This window comes from Cibotium barometz, chromosome 60 (genome assembly GCF_041138505.1).
Source record: "Cibotium barometz isolate CiBa-2024 chromosome 60, ASM4113850v1, whole genome shotgun sequence".
Lineage (NCBI taxonomy): Eukaryota > Viridiplantae > Streptophyta > Polypodiopsida > Cyatheales > Cibotiaceae > Cibotium > Cibotium barometz.
The window spans coordinates 36,743,248-36,759,914 of record NC_141105.1 but is presented as its reverse complement, the minus strand read 5'-3'; the positions used below and the strand labels follow the sequence as shown (position 1 = coordinate 36,759,914).

The window sequence follows — 16,667 nt, the reverse complement described above, 5'->3', positions numbered from 1 at the left end:
TTTATGCAGGTTCCTCGAAAGCTGCATTTGGATGCATTGAGATGCATACTGAGGTATGTGAGGTCAGTTTATGCAGGTTCCTTGGAAGCCGCATTTGGATGCATTGAGACGCAAACTGAGGTATGTGAGGTCTACTTTGCATTGTGGACTATTTTATGAAACTGGGACAGAGATATGTGTACATGGGTACACAGATGCTGATTGGGCTGGTAGTATCTCAGATAGGAGATCTACTAGTGGCTTCATGTTTTCTTTGGGGAGTGCTGCTATGATTTGGAGCAGCAAGAAACAGCCTACGGTTACTCTATCCAGCACAGAGGTTGAGTACAGAGGTGCTGCTATGGCAACATGTGAGGTAGCTTGGTTGAGAAAGCTACTTGTAGATCTACTAGTGGCTTCATGTTTTCTTTGGGGAGTGCTGCTATGATTTGGAGCAGCAAGAAGCAGCCTACGGTTGCTCTATCCAGCACAGAGGTTGAGTACAGAGGTGCTGCTATGGCAGCATGCATCATGTGAGGTAGCTTGGTTGAGAAAGCTACTTGCAGATTTGGGTCTATCAGTGGATAGACAAGTTGTCATTTTCTGTGACAACATTAGCAGTATCCAGTTGGCCAAGAACCTAGTTTTTCATGCTCGCACGAAGCATATAGAGGTCCACTACCATTTTGTCAGAGAGAAGGTTTTGACAGGAGACGTTGACTTTGTTTATGTCAGCACATGGGATCAGGTTGCTGACATCTTCACCAAAGCATTGGGTAGAGAGAAGCTCCGCATATTCAAGGCTTCGCTTGGTGTACATGAGATGGAGTTGAGCTCGAGGGGGAGTTTTGAGATATCGAGCTCATCTAGTGAGGCGGGGGACACTGATGACCCGCCTGGGGGATAGACCCCACACTTACACCACTGGCATGGTTGGTGAGATTATGGGTGATATGCGGCCAGTGGGATGACAGGCTCTGTGTCAGCTCTTCTAGAGCCTGGCATAGTTATAGCACCAGCTCATTTAGTTGGGTTCACATTATAGAGAACCCTAGTATGTATTTGGTTGAGTACCAGTTCATAGAGTGTGGACTCTTATCTTTGTATATGGTGTGTTGAGTGTTGAGTGAAGAAGACAAAGATTTTCAGCCTCTCACCTTGTGTGTTCTCTTTGTGAGTGTGTGTGTGCTTGCAAGAGCTCAAGCTCTCTTCTCCCCTGCATCTTTTCAGGGGGTACTCCAATGACAAAAGTATGCATGAACACAAATAGCAGCATCTCCAGACTAGAGGCCACCATCTCCCCATCCTGATCTCTGTGGACTGAGCCTCCAAGTTCCATCCTAGCCAATGCCATAGATGGGCGAGTACGTCAGTGATCCGAAGATCGTGTGAAGATGATGAGATAGATCAACTGCCTAACCCTGAATGGCGGTAGTCACACCAAGTTTGAATCCCACTCCATTCTCCTAGAGTTGCACTCAGAGGGAAGGAGAAGATCATCGTGCCATTCTTTAGCGTAGAGAGTCTAGAGTGGTGGAAAACCACACATAACCAAAGAGGTGCTACTGTCTCCTCGAACATGTGTCCCTTCCGTCGAAAGACAACGGAAGAAATTATAGTCCACGCTTCCCTAAGTTCTTGAGGGGCCCGTCTGGTGACTCTGGCACGAGAGCCCTCATAGGGGAAGTGACGATGGTCATCTCAACTGGCTCTGAGTAATGGTGAATCAAGAGGTAAATAGAACTCGTTGGCTACCTCCGCTCCAATTCGGAGGTTGATGGGGGGCGACGGGAGTGCTCTAGAGAGGTGGAGGGGGGGGAGTGCTCTAGAGAGGTGGAGGGGGGGAGGGCAGGGTGGGCTTGGGTGAAGAGGGTGAGGCAACAAGAACTGCTATGGGTAAAGTCGGTTAGCGAGGATGGAGGAGGAGGGGGAGGAGGCAGGGGAGGCAGCGAGGAGGCAGCGAGGGGGGGCAGGGGGGCATAGAGGACAGAGAGGAGCACTGCTGGGAGAGGTATAAAAGAGGGGGAGGCTTCTGGGAGAGGCTCATTGAGGGTTCGGTGGGGTCTACTACCCGCCCTAGGCACTGAGGACCAGGGGGAATCACGACAAGGAATCGGCCCGCTAAATCAATGGGATCAAGGATGCTCGCTCTATCTATCTGGAGGGGCCCCGATCGCCAACGGGTATGTGCTGAGGAGATAAATGCTCAAAATGGTTTTGTGATAGAACCAAATTCTCTTGAGCTCTGCAAGCCTGGCAGAACAATAGGCAGCGCTCAGCTCTAGTGGTCAGTTGTTGTGACTTGGGCATAGGCCAACTTGCAGCTTGGGCACAGGCCAACTATCCGCCACTCTCCGATAGCAGATTTGTCTAGCAGAGTCGGGGCCTGATGCTCTGCTTTCTGGGAACTTGCCTCTCTCTGCCCCCTGGGGAGGATCTGAGCATGAAATAGGAGGGAATCACCGGAGGCGATCTCCTGGACTACCGTCGAGGGAAAGCTCTAGCTAGATGTCCCATCTATCTGCTGGAAAATGAAGCATTGACCTGTGTACAGCATAAATACTCCACGCATTTTTGATGGGGTCGCCCCCCCTAGAGGCTAAGAATAGATATACAATGAGGCACTGAATCCAGCAAGGCCACACAGATGTGGAGGGATGGAATCTAGGCTACCCGTGTGAGGGCCGAGGCACCAGTGGGGGGGGATTTCATCACTCTCCCAATGGCACCACCTATCATCGAGAGAAAAGGAAGGTATTCCTTCCTAAGGCCTGGGAAGAAACTTGTCACTGGGAAGCCCAACACCCTAGCCAAAGGGTCAGACGCAAGATTGAAGCCATGCTGCCAACCACCGTGCAAAGAAGGCATGTGCACCATACGCAATGCAAGGGGGCTCAACCCTATGACTCAATCTGATGCCATGGGTGAGTCAAACTCCACGTGGTAGTATCCACGCCTTAGAGGGTGAATTTATGTGATCTTTGCAAGCTCACCTATGAGGATGCCATGGAGTCCTCCTGAGGGTGAGGACCAGAAAACGTCGAGGCTTGCCAAAATGAGAGAATCCCAAAGAGTGTGAAATTAACTTGTGAGGAAGGGGAAATGAGGAATCGGGAAAAAGGGTGGAGGGAGGGGCTGAGGCGACAGAGAGGAGATAAAAAGGGGGGGAGGCAGAGAAGACGACAGGCACTAGAAAAAAAAGGGCTCTAAAAACTTGAAGGGGATGGGGGAGCAAAGATGGAAGGAGGGCAGAGGGCAGAAAGCAAAAAAGGGTGGCTCAACGAAGTGGATAGAGGGGGCGACACAGAATCGAAGAAAGGGGGGGCACAGAATCGAAGATAGGGCGTAGAATCAAAAAAGGGAGGGGGGCGCAATGATGGTATAGAGGGGGGAGGTGTAGTGAAGTGAAGAGAGGGGGGGCGCATAAGCTCAAAGAGGGGGGAGGTGTAGTGAAGTGAAGAGAGGGGGGGTGCATAAGCTCAAAGAGGGGGGGCATAAAAGTGCGCAGAGAGAGGGGGGGTGCATGCAAAACCCAACGAGGGGTGGGAGCTCAGGGAGCACATGATCTAAAGTGTTGCTTTCTTGCAAATCTGTTCAATAAGAGTCGTCCTTCTAGATTTTCTTTTTCTTGGACTTCTTTTCCAAGCCCATGTTCCATTCCGCTCATTTAGCTGGTTCCATGAGTCCATGAAACCCTTCAGTGTCGATGTTGGTGGGCTGCCCCACCGTCGGTTTTAGTTTCTTATTGAGACCATGCAGGAACCAGTCCTCAAGAACTGCTTCAGATGGTCTGTCAAATTAAGAAAGCCTTGCACATAGAGTGCAAAACTTGGTTGCATAATCTTCCACTGGTCGCATCTTCTATTTTAGACTTCTCAGCTTGTCATCCTGTAGTTCAGAGTTAGTCTTGACAGTTCTGAATCTTTTCAGGAATGCCTCTTTCAGTGCATGGAAGGTGTGGAAGTGGTCTGGGTCATACTGGGATACCCATTTAGTTGGTATATCTTCGAATGTTGCTTGGAACTGGTCCCGCTTCTTTTCATCTAGAACATTAGCACGAGTGTGATTCACCTTCCATAGGGCCTCGAATTTCATGACATGTGTGTTAGGATCTTCAACCTTCTTACACTTGTAGGTGGGGTATTTGTTGTTTCTACCTTGGTGAGCTATTTGATGTTGATTAATTGTGGGGAGATGGGGAGCTTTTTCCAAGCCAAGCAGGGCGTGCTGCTATTGTAGTTGATTGCACATTGAATGGGTAAAAAGTACCTTGTTATTTCTTCTGCAAGAAGTTCCTCTCCCCTTCTAGAGTGTTGTGCCTGAATGTTGATTCCGCATTGACTAGGTAAAAAGTTACCTTGCTATTGCTTCTGTAAGAAGTTCCTCTCCCCTTCTAGAGTGCTATGACCAAATGTTTCCTTTGTGAGAAAAATGGTGAGAGTGAAAGTAGCCGGATCGCCAAGGTGTCAGTGTCAATGTGACAGGAAGCAAATCTGTCATCAATGCCTAAGCCCAATGGGTTCAGAACTCACAAGCCCTCAGCTTGATTAGAGAATGCACACAGAAAACATAGAAGCTCACTCACTCACTCGGACAGTATACAATGAATAATGCTCAAGCACTCCGTATTACTATGCTCCTTAAACTTGTACAATGCTATTCTACTCCAAACTAACTCTGTTCCGACTGTTCTCTCTATCCCTCTATATCTCTATCTCCTAACTGCTAAAGTGCTTCCTTCTTTACTATCTTGGAAGGACCTTCTTCTTGTCCCATCGAGCCATTTCCCTTACTATTTCAAGAGCATTCTATTACCAAACTATTACAATAGAGTACATATGATTACAATAAGCGTGCATGTGCGCTGTCATCTGTGCACGGCTATCGGTGTATTGCCTTTTTACTGTCGACCTATATTCTCCAGCCAGTTCCTCATGTCCCACTAGTTTGCGGCTTCTATCGGAGATTCAACAGCCTCCTTAGCTCTCACACGAGCTAGAGCTCTGATACCATAAAGATAATGTGGGGGAGAGAGAGAGAGCTTCAGCTCCTTGCAAGCAAAACACACACACACACACACACACACACACACACACACACACACACACACGAGAGTGAAAGCCACAAGACAGAGATGGATGGCTAAATTTTCTTCTATCTTTTTCTCTTCTCTACCACCATATAACTAAAAGATAAGAGTACATACATAAAGCGATAGTACTTTCCTACTACAATAACATACAATGGTCGGTCTATAGTGTGAACTCGACTATATGAGCTAGCACTATAACTATGCCATAACTCTAGTACTCCAAAGTGGCTATCACACACCCTGTCATCCACTGGCAACATATCAACCATAATCTCACCAACCATTCCAATTACATAAGTGCAGAAGCTATCACCCAAGTGGGTCATCAATGTCTGTCGTAGCGCTAGTTGAGCTTGATATCTTAAAAAAGATTGTGGGATTATGGCAAACTTTGAGCTAGAGAGTGGAGCAATGCTTGATTATTGTGCCATGATTCAAAACATCCTAAAGGTTGGATTTAGGACAATCCAAATTTTTATATTAGATGTGAAGTGGTTCAAGGATGTGGTGTGTGGAGGCATTCAAGCAACCGTGAAAAGACATCCAAATGGATTTATGGCGATTGATTCCACAAAATTTTGGCAAACAGAGAGAGACACATTTGTGCTACCTCACCATTATGAACAAGTAAATTCTAACCATAAGCTTTTACTATATCATCCTTATGCATGTTTAATTTACACTTTATGTGTTTCTTCTTACAAGGTTGTTTTTCACATGGATATAAATGATAAGAAATGGTAGTATGTTATACAACTCGCTTCTCAATCAAATAAAATTTTCAAGATAGGGATGTTGAAGAGCTCATGGATGGATGAAGTGGCATAGGCAGAAATGAACATGCGGAGGTCAAGTACAAGACGAAGAACACGAGATCTACCACCTACTAATCAAGATGAAGGTGTCCCTATCCAAGATGATGAGGAAGCAATTGAATCCAAGCATAATAATGATGATGATGATGATGTCAAGTCCACTAGCAGTGGGGTAGATCTTTTTTTTGGTCTTGTAATGGGACATATGGATTTTGAGATAGACCAATTAGCATATGGATTTGATGGAAGATGTGGCCGATGTTAAGACAAGCTCACCCTAATACATTAATCAATTTCTCGATTTGCCAGTCTTGATTAAGTCCATATTTGATTGTATTAGATTTTATGGATTTTTTTGTGATATTGTATTACAAAAAACCCAATCCTTTGCTCTCACGGGGATATTGTGAGCTCTCTTCTGGAATGCTCTCTTGAATTCTTTTTTTTTTTCACAGTATGTGGCTTTAGAGTTGTGTGCATAGCCGCACACTGGAACTACACACCTTGCATAGTTAAGCCAGGTCCCCTCTCAGTACTCTCTCTCCTCCTCACGTGGCTATCCTATGCGGTTCTCTTATTGTGTAAACACATAGATATGATAGGTAGTATGGATAAATAGATCAATGTAGATTGGTACATGGTTGGATGAATTTATATGGATAGTTAAATGCTTAGATGCTTCCTAGTACACACTGATGTAAAGCTTGATAAATGAAAAGAGGCTTTAAAAAGCTTTAGTGATGTTAATATTAAAGAATGGAAAGATAGATATGATAGGATAGAATAGTAGTATGGATAATTAGATTGATGGATCTGTAGGTTGGTACATGATTGAATGAATATATATGAATAGTCGAATGCTTAGATTCTTTCTAGTAGTTAGTGATATGTAAAGCTTAATGAAAAGATTCTTTAAAAAGATTTGATGATGTTAACATTAAAGAATGGAAATATTCTTAGATGGTTACTTGTACATTTCTATTCCAAATCTAGTCTTGTAAGAAAAAGTACTCTTTGTGACTTTCTAAGATTTTTGTTTCTCTTTATTTAGAAGGTCTCAAAGAAAATACTTTCAAAACAAGAGAGTAGCCACACATACCAAAAAAAAAAACAATACAAAAAATATTTTATACATAGTCACTTAAGTTGGATTTACAAAAGAGAGTTATTTTTATAGTATATTTTTAGAAACACCTTAAATATTTTTTAAAAGCATGCTACAAAATGATACAAAATTTATGTTATATGTATATAACATATGTATATAAAATTTATGTTATATGTATATAAACGGATGGCATGTATTAAAGGCATGATTTTTTAAAGTTCTCCTTAAAACCAAGGATATTACAACATATTCAAGCCATTTTCAATAGTTTTGAAAATCCTAAATTTTCTAGGTGCATAAATTTCAGTCAAAATTCTAAGCATATGTAAAGGCATGCTAACCAAGTATACTCAAGTAATTGCATGCTTTTTGAGTTTATTTATTGTCCTAAAAGGTTGAAGCCACTTTTCTCACTCAATAATTAAAAGAGTAGTGTTAAACACTATGATGATGTCAATAATTAAAAGAGTAGTGTTAAACACTATGATGATGTCAATTCACCTTGATAGATGGATTGCAAGCTCTTGTGTCACCACAACTTGAAGCACCAAGGCATATAAATATAAAAACTTATTCACCCAAACCTTCACCTATGAGTATGTCCTTTCAAGAAGGGTTGTTACACCTTCCATATCATTTAGTTGGCTTGGGAAATGGTCAATGTTAAAGTGTCTTATATGATAAACCTCATGACCTTTTTTAAAAGCCTTAGGCCCAAGATCCTCCCTAGCTAAAGCTTTCCACTATCCATAGGCTCTTTTTTAATCTGCCTATAGTAGTAAGCAATGCCACAATCAAAGTAGTTTGTGGAGCATTGAACACTGAGGACCTCCTAGTCCTAGACAAGCACCTTTACCACTTGAGCTATCACCTTATCGTCTAACCTCATGACTATTGGTGTCTCATGGTGTATATAAACTATTAGTTATAGTGCCAACTTAGAGTGAAGAGAGCTAACACCTTACCATGTCAATCTTGTCGTCCTTTCAAACTGAATTATAATGCATTCATTTACGGGATTTCTTCACTTGATTGTGTCCATATTGTTGAAACTTACTTATGGTGCTTTCATATTCAGGATGTGTGTGTGTGTGTGTGTGAGAGAGAGAGAGAGAGAGAGAGAGAGAGAGAGAGAGAGTGTGTGTGAGAGAGAGAGAGAGAGAGAGAGAATGTGTGTTTTAGAAGGAAATGTGTTCATTCAAAGTAAAGTCCTCATTTGTAATCACTATTTTTCAAAACAAAGTAATAAGCGAAGATAATGAGCTGATATTTAGAAGCGTTGTGGCCCGTAAGACGAGCTTATTTAGACTCCCCTCTCTCAATCTCTCCATCTCTCTCTCACACACACACAATGCTTAGTCCAAAAAGCCAGAATATTAAAACATTTACAAATGGAAAAAATCAAACGAGAGAAAACATGGAATTGATAATTACACTCGGAGATAATAATAAAAAGATCAAGCTTCTTATATAAATAAAAGGAAATCAAACGAGGGAAAGCATGGGGTTGATTAAGCGGCGAGATATTTTTTTAAAAAAATATGATAAAGCATGGCGCTGCACGCAATAATTCAGTAGAGGTGGAAGGCAATGATTGGCTACTTGGGGCAGGAGAAGTGGGGGGGCACTGTGTAGCCGCAGGTGGTGAGGATGGTGACGACAACGTCGATTTTAGCATCGACAGTGATGAGGCCGAGGATGTTGACATCGAGGGCTAAGCAGAGGCAAACCTCCACGTCGAGGCCCAGGACCCCTAGCAGCGCACAGCAGTCGCTTCCTTTGGCGTCCGCGACAATGCCCCCAGCCAGCAGAGGGCTGCACACCCCTATCTTGGCTATGTCAACCGGGCACGACGTCGTGTTCGACGACGCTGGCGCAGTCGGAGTTGGGTTCGTTGCCGGAGTGGTGTGGCCGCACACATCGCACGCCTTGCACAGAGAGAGGCTTGCCAATGCATACACTACCATAACCATTGCAACACTCACGTTAATGTCACTCTTCTTCTTCACGCAAAGAAGGGCTGCCATGGCTCCTTGTGCGGATTGTAACCCAAGCAAATGGAAGGGCAAGAGAAAGTAAGTCACCTGCTTGACTGGCTCGCTCTCTTGAAGACTCACTCACCCAAGACCACCTTATATAGCCCAAATGCAGAAGGCTAACTACTCGTAGGCCCCCCATCCATAACAGAAGCCCACACGACGAAGCTTCATAAACAATGCGCTAATGTTTTCAACTTTCAATTTTACTCTTGAAGGTCTTCAAATTGACCAACTTTGCGAGGTCTATGTTATAAATGCCTTCAAAATTCCTTCAATTTAGTGATAATTACGTGCATGTTCTACACGTGGATGTTTTTTTTTTGGCCACTTAAGGAGACCCCCTCTGATCGTAAAGTGGATAGAGCTTTCACGTAATTCTTCATTTGAGTGTCTAAAGCTTTCGATTTGAGTGTCTAAAGCTTTCGATTGGGACATCATGTAAAAAGCACCAATACCCTTCAGAACCCCTCCATTATGTGACTTAATTATCACAAAAGCGCATGCATTCATCTTCTAAGTGGGACCAAGGATCCTCTAAGAGGACTAATAACCTTCAAAGCTGACCCTTTCATGATTCAAGTATCACTTTGAATTCTTACCTAATTTGCAGTATCATAATGCTTACAATTGTGGAATTACCAATGTGCAATGTGAGGTTGGTTTCACTTGCATGTATTGCGAGCGAGAGAGAGAGAGAGAGAGAGAGAGAGAGAGAGAGAGAGAGAGAGAGAGAGAGAGAGAGAGAGAGAGAGAGAGAGAGAGAGAGAGAGAGAGTAGTTGTTGAGTAAACACAACTGTTACCTAATCAACCATTTAAGCTTGTTGAAAGTGACATAAGCCATGTGTCAATGGCCTATATGTACACTAGTATGCTTGTGAGAATATTTCCCATAAGAGACAAGCAAAAAAAAGTTTATTCTTTTTATTGAATGCTTTTTTGGTTACATGTATTTTCAAGATACACATGTACACATGTGAGTCCATTACACGCCATATACTCACATGTCCATGTGAGTATACATTAAGCCCCATGACCTCCACAAAGTTCTAAAGCTCAGTTGTAGATGTTAATTTCAATATTTAATGAATCTCATTTGATAAGACATTGAAATTTGGTAATTTGATGATCCATTAGAGGTGAAAAAAGATAGTCTCTATTGATGTTTATGTAACAAGGATGCTAACATGTGCATTTCTTGATTGTGTTGTGGAAATTGATGAGTTTGAATATATGTGCTTTAGTTTTACCTTGTGTTAAAACAAGAAATGTGTTTTCAAAATTATTTTTTCAATGTGGGTAGAAATTCACCTTGTGTAGAATGGATATTTATGGGTAGAATGGATATAAATACGAGTAGAATGTGGGTAGAAATGGATATTTATGAGTAGAATGTGTTCATAAATTCACCTTGTGTGATGGGTAGAATGGATATTTATGAGTAGCTGAATATTTCTTTTGAGAAGTGTTATTGTAACATTATACACTTGAAAAGGCTAGCATAATATGAATGATGTATTATAAAGATGGGCTCACATGTGGGCACTCATTTTTATATGGATTGTATAACATTGTTGAAATTAGGTACCTAATTACAAGGATGTTGAGATGCTGTGCATATTTTATCCCCAAATTTAGCATAAAGTTTTAAGACACACAATGGACTTAACACTATCAACGTTGGACATGCAATCTTGCTTATCTAAACGCTCACTCATGTGCATGAAAAGTTGTACGGCTATTAAACTAGCATCTTGTCCCTTAAAAAAAAAGGAATCTTCCCCAAGAAAAGAAAGATAGGACATTTAACATTTTTTGGCTTGACTCTGTAAAAGGGGTTAAAATTTGTGAAAGAGCTAAAAGAAAACCCTCACCTCACCCCCTCCTAAACGCACCTGACGTGCGATAAATCTCTACACACACACACTCTCTCTCTCTCTCTCTCTCTCTCTCTCTCTCTCTCACACACACACACACACACATACACATACACACAGCCACACCCTTTAGAGAAAAGCTTCAAAATATGGCAATTTCATAATCTTACATTCCAAACTTTGCAAGCAGCTGCTAAACGCGATTGTCTGACTTTTTTTTTTCCCTATCTTGGAGTTCCCAAGATGAAAAAACATCCCAATGTTGCCATTATTATTTGGGAAAAGTGGGGCCTTCATATATGGACATGTTATATATATTCTCTTTTTCTTTTGTTTTCCTTTTGGAGTTGGTTAGAAATTTGAAAGAACAAGAGGTACACACATGCCATGGCTTGCAGAGGGTCCCATTAACTTGGGAGTCTCCGATGCTTTATTATTGTAGGACTCACACCTTGAGAGATTCCATCTTTTGATTGCATATGCTTGGGCACCGTAGGTCGACGCACCGTCAAATACACTGACTGGCCAGTACCGCCGATCTGCTGGCGAAAGGGGGCGGCGCCCTCACAACCGCCAATTTTTTTGATGTAAACTCTTTGCAAAAGACAACCTTCCCTGAAAAAAAAAAAAAAAAAATCCCTTCGCGAAACTGCACACGTCCTTTTGAATCTCATCAAACTGAGCTGGCTGCCCCTTACGTAACGTAAACGGCCTCTGGTCTCTATCAAACCTTTACTGTTGGTCAACAACCTAGCATGTGTGTGTCCACCCCCATATGATTCCAATAACTTTCGGTGCAGCCGGGAGACATATACATGATGGGTGGGATGGGAGACATGTACGATATTTTACTACTCTTACTTGCTGGGCACAATGTACACCAAGGGGAAAAATAAGGGCTATTTATAGCCCAATGGCTATTTTTCAAGGGTCTTTTAAAACATTTGGCTATTTTGATTCGAACGCACGATCATTTTGGATCGATAGCTTTGGGGATGGGCTAGCCAAGATGGTCTTTCTGCCTTGTGGCAGAAAGTTTCGGGGTGATTGGCTACACCTCTCATCTTTTACGCTAGCTTGAGTCCCATCGCAAGCCGCTCGTTTTTGATTCGAACGCACGATCATCTTTTAAAACATTTGGCTATTTTGCAAAAACCATCTGTCAAAAGATTCGCCTACATTTTTCCAATTTTTGGGAGTTTTGGATAAAGATTCACCAAAAATACACTAGAAACTACCATTTTGTGTTAAAAATTTGAAAGATTCACCCCAAATTCTATACTCATAGTTTTATGAGATAGATATACCCATATACACCTAAACATTCTTGAGGGTGCCTTATTTTTTACCTTGATGCACACTCTTCCAAAAGTTCCAACTTCCTACCCCACAAGAAAAAAAATAATCTACATAATCACTCACCAACATTTCTTGATACATCACAAATGTGGGAGGAGGACTTTTCACATTTCCAAACTTACGCTAATTTTGAACAAGACAAGCTCTCAATATATCCATGATGAGGCTACCCTAGAACCTATGCGTAGATAATCTCGAGCCATATCTAGCACAGTTGTTGGTAGAGCTCTAAAAGTCTCAAAGCATCCAATTGGGTTCAAATCTCATTGCCTAGACCAAGTTAGGGAGCAAGGGATGGGTCTTCTTATGGGTGTGTGGGTGTAAATGTAAACAATTGCAAATTTGGTTTTTGCAAGCAGTGTGTCTTCCACTATATAGTGTTTTTCTTGTGCACTTACACAAACAAATAAGTACTCATCAAAATATATATCAAATTTGAAATTTTTAAAAACAAAATGTGTAGAATAAACCTCAACCCTTGCTTTGCTTGATCATCAGCTTCTTATTGTGAACAATAACTATACCTACATAAACAATAAATCCAAATCAAAATATAACTATACCATATCTACAAAATTTATAAAATAGACTTCCACTCTTGCTTTGCTTAATGATTGCCTTCTTGTTGTGAACAATAACTATACTTGCATAAATAACAAATGCTAATCAAATATATCTACACTAGACCTACAAAATTTCAAAAGAGTTTTCCTCCACTGTTAGATCCCATGGTTGAGTAGAAGAAGCTTTGATTGACCAAGACACTACTCTTCACAATGTCTTACATTATGCAAGTCTAAAAAATCTCTCTAAAAATTGAGAGTGCTTCAATCTCTTATTTGATATCTTAGTAGCACACATCTTGTTTGAGCCTAGTAAGCAAGCAATTAATGATGTAATAATATCTTCCTTTATTAAACCACACATCTCCAACTGGCATCATTTTTCTATAAGATTTCATTAAGGGTATCATTCTTAACATGTATAAATTTCTATAACTTAAGATTAAGACATTAAGATTCTAAGGATTTGGAATTTCCTCATAAGTGATCTCGTCAAGCACGCTCGGCCATACCAAACATGCTATGTTGTTAAAGTGCATATCCACCAACTGTTAATCCCATTTTGGATTAATAAATATGCTCCTCCATTTGAGGACATTTATAAGTGTTATGTAAAGGCATATAAAGGTTGTACGTTATGAGATGCTGGGGCCACCCAAGGCTTTAGTTAGTAAGTTTTGGGCACCCAAGTGTGTAAGGGCCAATTGTATATAAGGCATAATGGAAACACACAATCCCCCTTTGTGCTATGAGAGCTCTTGTCTTGTCTTGTGTATGTGTGTGTGTGAGAGAGAGAGAGAGAGAGAGAGAGAGAGAGAGAGAGAGAGAGAGAGGAGACTGTACTCTTGTGCATGTGCCTCTTCTATGCTTGTGTATGGATGTGTATGGAAGATTGAGAGGAAGATTGCCTTGCATTGTGGTGTGGTGTTAGAAACTTTGCATGACAGAGTGGAGGTGGATATTGGAGCTTCTAAAAGCGAGTTTGGAGACCCTCACGGGATATGAGCTACACCCCCACGATGGTTGTTGTCTATTGCTTCTTCCGATTGTGAATGTGTGGAGTTCTCTTGGGAGGTGCAGTAGGCCATAACATTTTTGGCGCCACTGCTGGAGAAACAACCATTGTTTCTTCCATCTTCTTAGAGCTCCAACTCCCATTATGCAAAATTCATTATTGCCTTCTGCATTTAGAAGGTGCATTGTCAAAAACTAGGTAGATAAGGTTTGTGTGGAAAGGAAGAAGTTAGAGTAGTTGTGGAAATTTGTGTGTGTGGAAGTGTGGGTGAGTACTTGGTATTGCCTAAGGAAAGCTACACTTGGATTTTCTTTTGATTTTGTTCATTTTGTTACCAATTTCGTTATCATGAGATAGCACTTGGTAACACTCATTTTTTTTTCCAAAAAAAAAACAAAAAATCACAAAAACAAGGAGCCATTGGTTGTGTGGGTGACTTGTATTACATTCCTTTTGCTATAGGCACAACCTTTCTGGATCTTTTGGGTAGGGAAATCATGCTCCAAATCAATCAAAAATCACTCTGTTGACTCGACTGTTAACGCGTGAAAGTGAAGGAAAGTGTTTCATGGCGTGAAACACCGCCAACCATTAGCGCAAGAAAATTCAGGATTGCCTTACTAAAGTTAGTGCGTCTTATCGTGACACGTATGACACAAGAAAACGGAAAAGTCTTATCTCGTGAAAGTGCATCAAAATAGTTCATTGCGGCATGAAATACATTTCATGATGTGAAACACAATCTGCTATTTCACGGAGACCTACTATTTCACAACGTGAAAAGGGCTATTCACAAAGTAAAGGATTATCAGACCAGAGGTAAGAGAGGGTCACACGTGCATTATAGGAGTCTCCCCGACTCGGATTAATGTAATTCTAAACCAAAAATTTAAGGCGTGATACATAAGTTGTTCACGGCATGAAATACGTTTCATAATGTGAAACACAATCTGCTGTTTCACAACATGAAACATCAGTTAGAAAGAAATATGAGCTCACAATTGGAGTAGTGAGTTAGCATGTTGTATTGTATTCTCATGCACTTGAGGTCAGGGAAACTTATTGGAGACGAACTTACTCCCAGGCGAGACGACAGTGCATCTAATCACTCAGTTCCTTCTACCAGAGACAAGTCACTCGGCAAGCACTCAATTGAGTGTTGCAGCTTGGAGAAATCTGACCACTACAGAAACTAGTAGTGAAGAATCTATGGAGGAAGGTTTAAGGTTCTCTAGATTTGGAGAGGAAGGAAAACCAGCCTCTCTTGCGAGGTCCAGTGGAATCTTTGATATGACCAAGGGATTTTTTGGCATACAATACAACATAGAAGATGAAGTGCAGTCTAGAGGCATGGGCCCATCAACAAGTGCGGGACATGGTCCAAAACCGGACTTACCAACATATATATCCCTAACATCTGGACCCAGAACACTAACCCCTTGAGACCTAGTGGAATGACTCCTAGGGTCAAACGGGACAAGGAAAATTTTGCCAAGGTAGGTCAAATCTTCTTCCCCACATCTGATGAATTAGAATTTGACATAAAGATGGTAGAAGCAAAGCATCAAATGTGAATTCTGAGCTTACAAAGACAAGAGCTCGATACGCGAAGATTGATAGTGGCGGAACAGAGGGAGATTAGTAATTTGAATCTATTACAACCATGTGGCAAGGAAATACAAACATCTAGAGAAGCCATAAATAACATGGGGATGGCAGAAGGAGGAATACCATCCCTAGAACCCATAAATGAGGAGCCCAAGGCTGAGGAAGAAACCTCAAATTGCCCAAAGAAGTGGACAATCTACCTAGGGCATCTACCGGAGGAGAGAATTGGCTCTACACAAGAGAGGAGATAAACGAAATGATCAATAATCCCAATTTCTTTCAAAGCATGGAACTCTTAATTCAATAAAGGCGGCGACTGAGGCCGCTAATAATAATGAGCTAGGTGATGAGGAATTACCTGGACCCAGTCATAGACTTGGATTGGATAGATGGAACTACGCAGGCAAAGGATGAGGTCTACAAAGGGGGGGTAGCTCCTCGGAGGCCAATAATAGATCCCCACATAGATCTAAATACAGCCACAAGGGCAAATTTATTGAATGTGGCCGCAGAAATGGGTAGAGGCATGGTAAGAGAACTAGGCACGACACTTAAATCCAAACCATCTCAGATGAAGCACACATTATTTCAAAACTCATGTAGAAATTCTCAGGAGATGTGGGCTAGTGAGCGACGTGACTATGATACATGCCTTCTCTCTAACTTTAGAAGGGAAAGCTCACCAATAGTATTGAACCTTAAAGCCTGAAGATAAAGTCAATTTCACACAGCTTAAGAATGTGTTCATAGTGAGCTTTGCTCGAAGTGGTGATAGGTGGAGTTCTATGGCTAAATTCCATAACATAAAGCAAAAAGAAAATGAATCTATGCGGGATTATGTTTCTCAGCTCAAGCACTTAAACTCAAGATGCAAAGCAAGGGAAAGGCTAACTGAAGATCAATTATTGCCCTACTTCCGGAGAGGAGTCCGAGATTATAAGATGCATGATTCTCTGGTGTTAGCCCGAACAACTACTCTGGATACGTGTTGTAAGTTAACCATTGAATATGAAGATAACATGCTTGAGTTGCCGCAACTGGAAGATGCTAAGGAAGCTTTGGTGGTATCAACATCACGAGTCTCTAGTCATCTAGATGCGGGATCTAAGAACAAGCAAGTTGGCAACACAATAATTGAAGGACTCAGCACTGCCATTTTGGAAAAGTTAAAAGTGGGATGGAAAAGCATCAGGAAATTCTCATCTCTACCCCTG

General features: G+C 41.7%; 1 protein-coding gene across 1 annotated transcript; it reads right to left on the bottom strand.

Annotated features, from left to right (window-relative positions):
• Nucleotides 1-8,380: 8,380 nt before the first annotated feature.
• On the bottom strand, nucleotides 8,381-9,205 carry LOC147605306 (hydrophobic seed protein-like). Its single transcript, XM_086794074.1, has one exon. It carries the CDS (start codon nucleotides 9,019-9,021, stop codon nucleotides 8,593-8,595), a length of 429 nt encoding a protein of 142 aa, XP_086650200.1. The 5' UTR covers nucleotides 9,022-9,205; the 3' UTR covers nucleotides 8,381-8,592.
• Nucleotides 9,206-16,667: the final 7,462 nt, after the last annotated feature.

What these genes read in the sequence shown, in the direction of transcription:
- LOC147605306 (XM_086794074.1), bottom strand. Translation starts at nt 9,021, where the DNA reads ATGGCAGCCCTTCTTTGCGTGAAGAAGAAGAGTGACATTAACGTGAGT.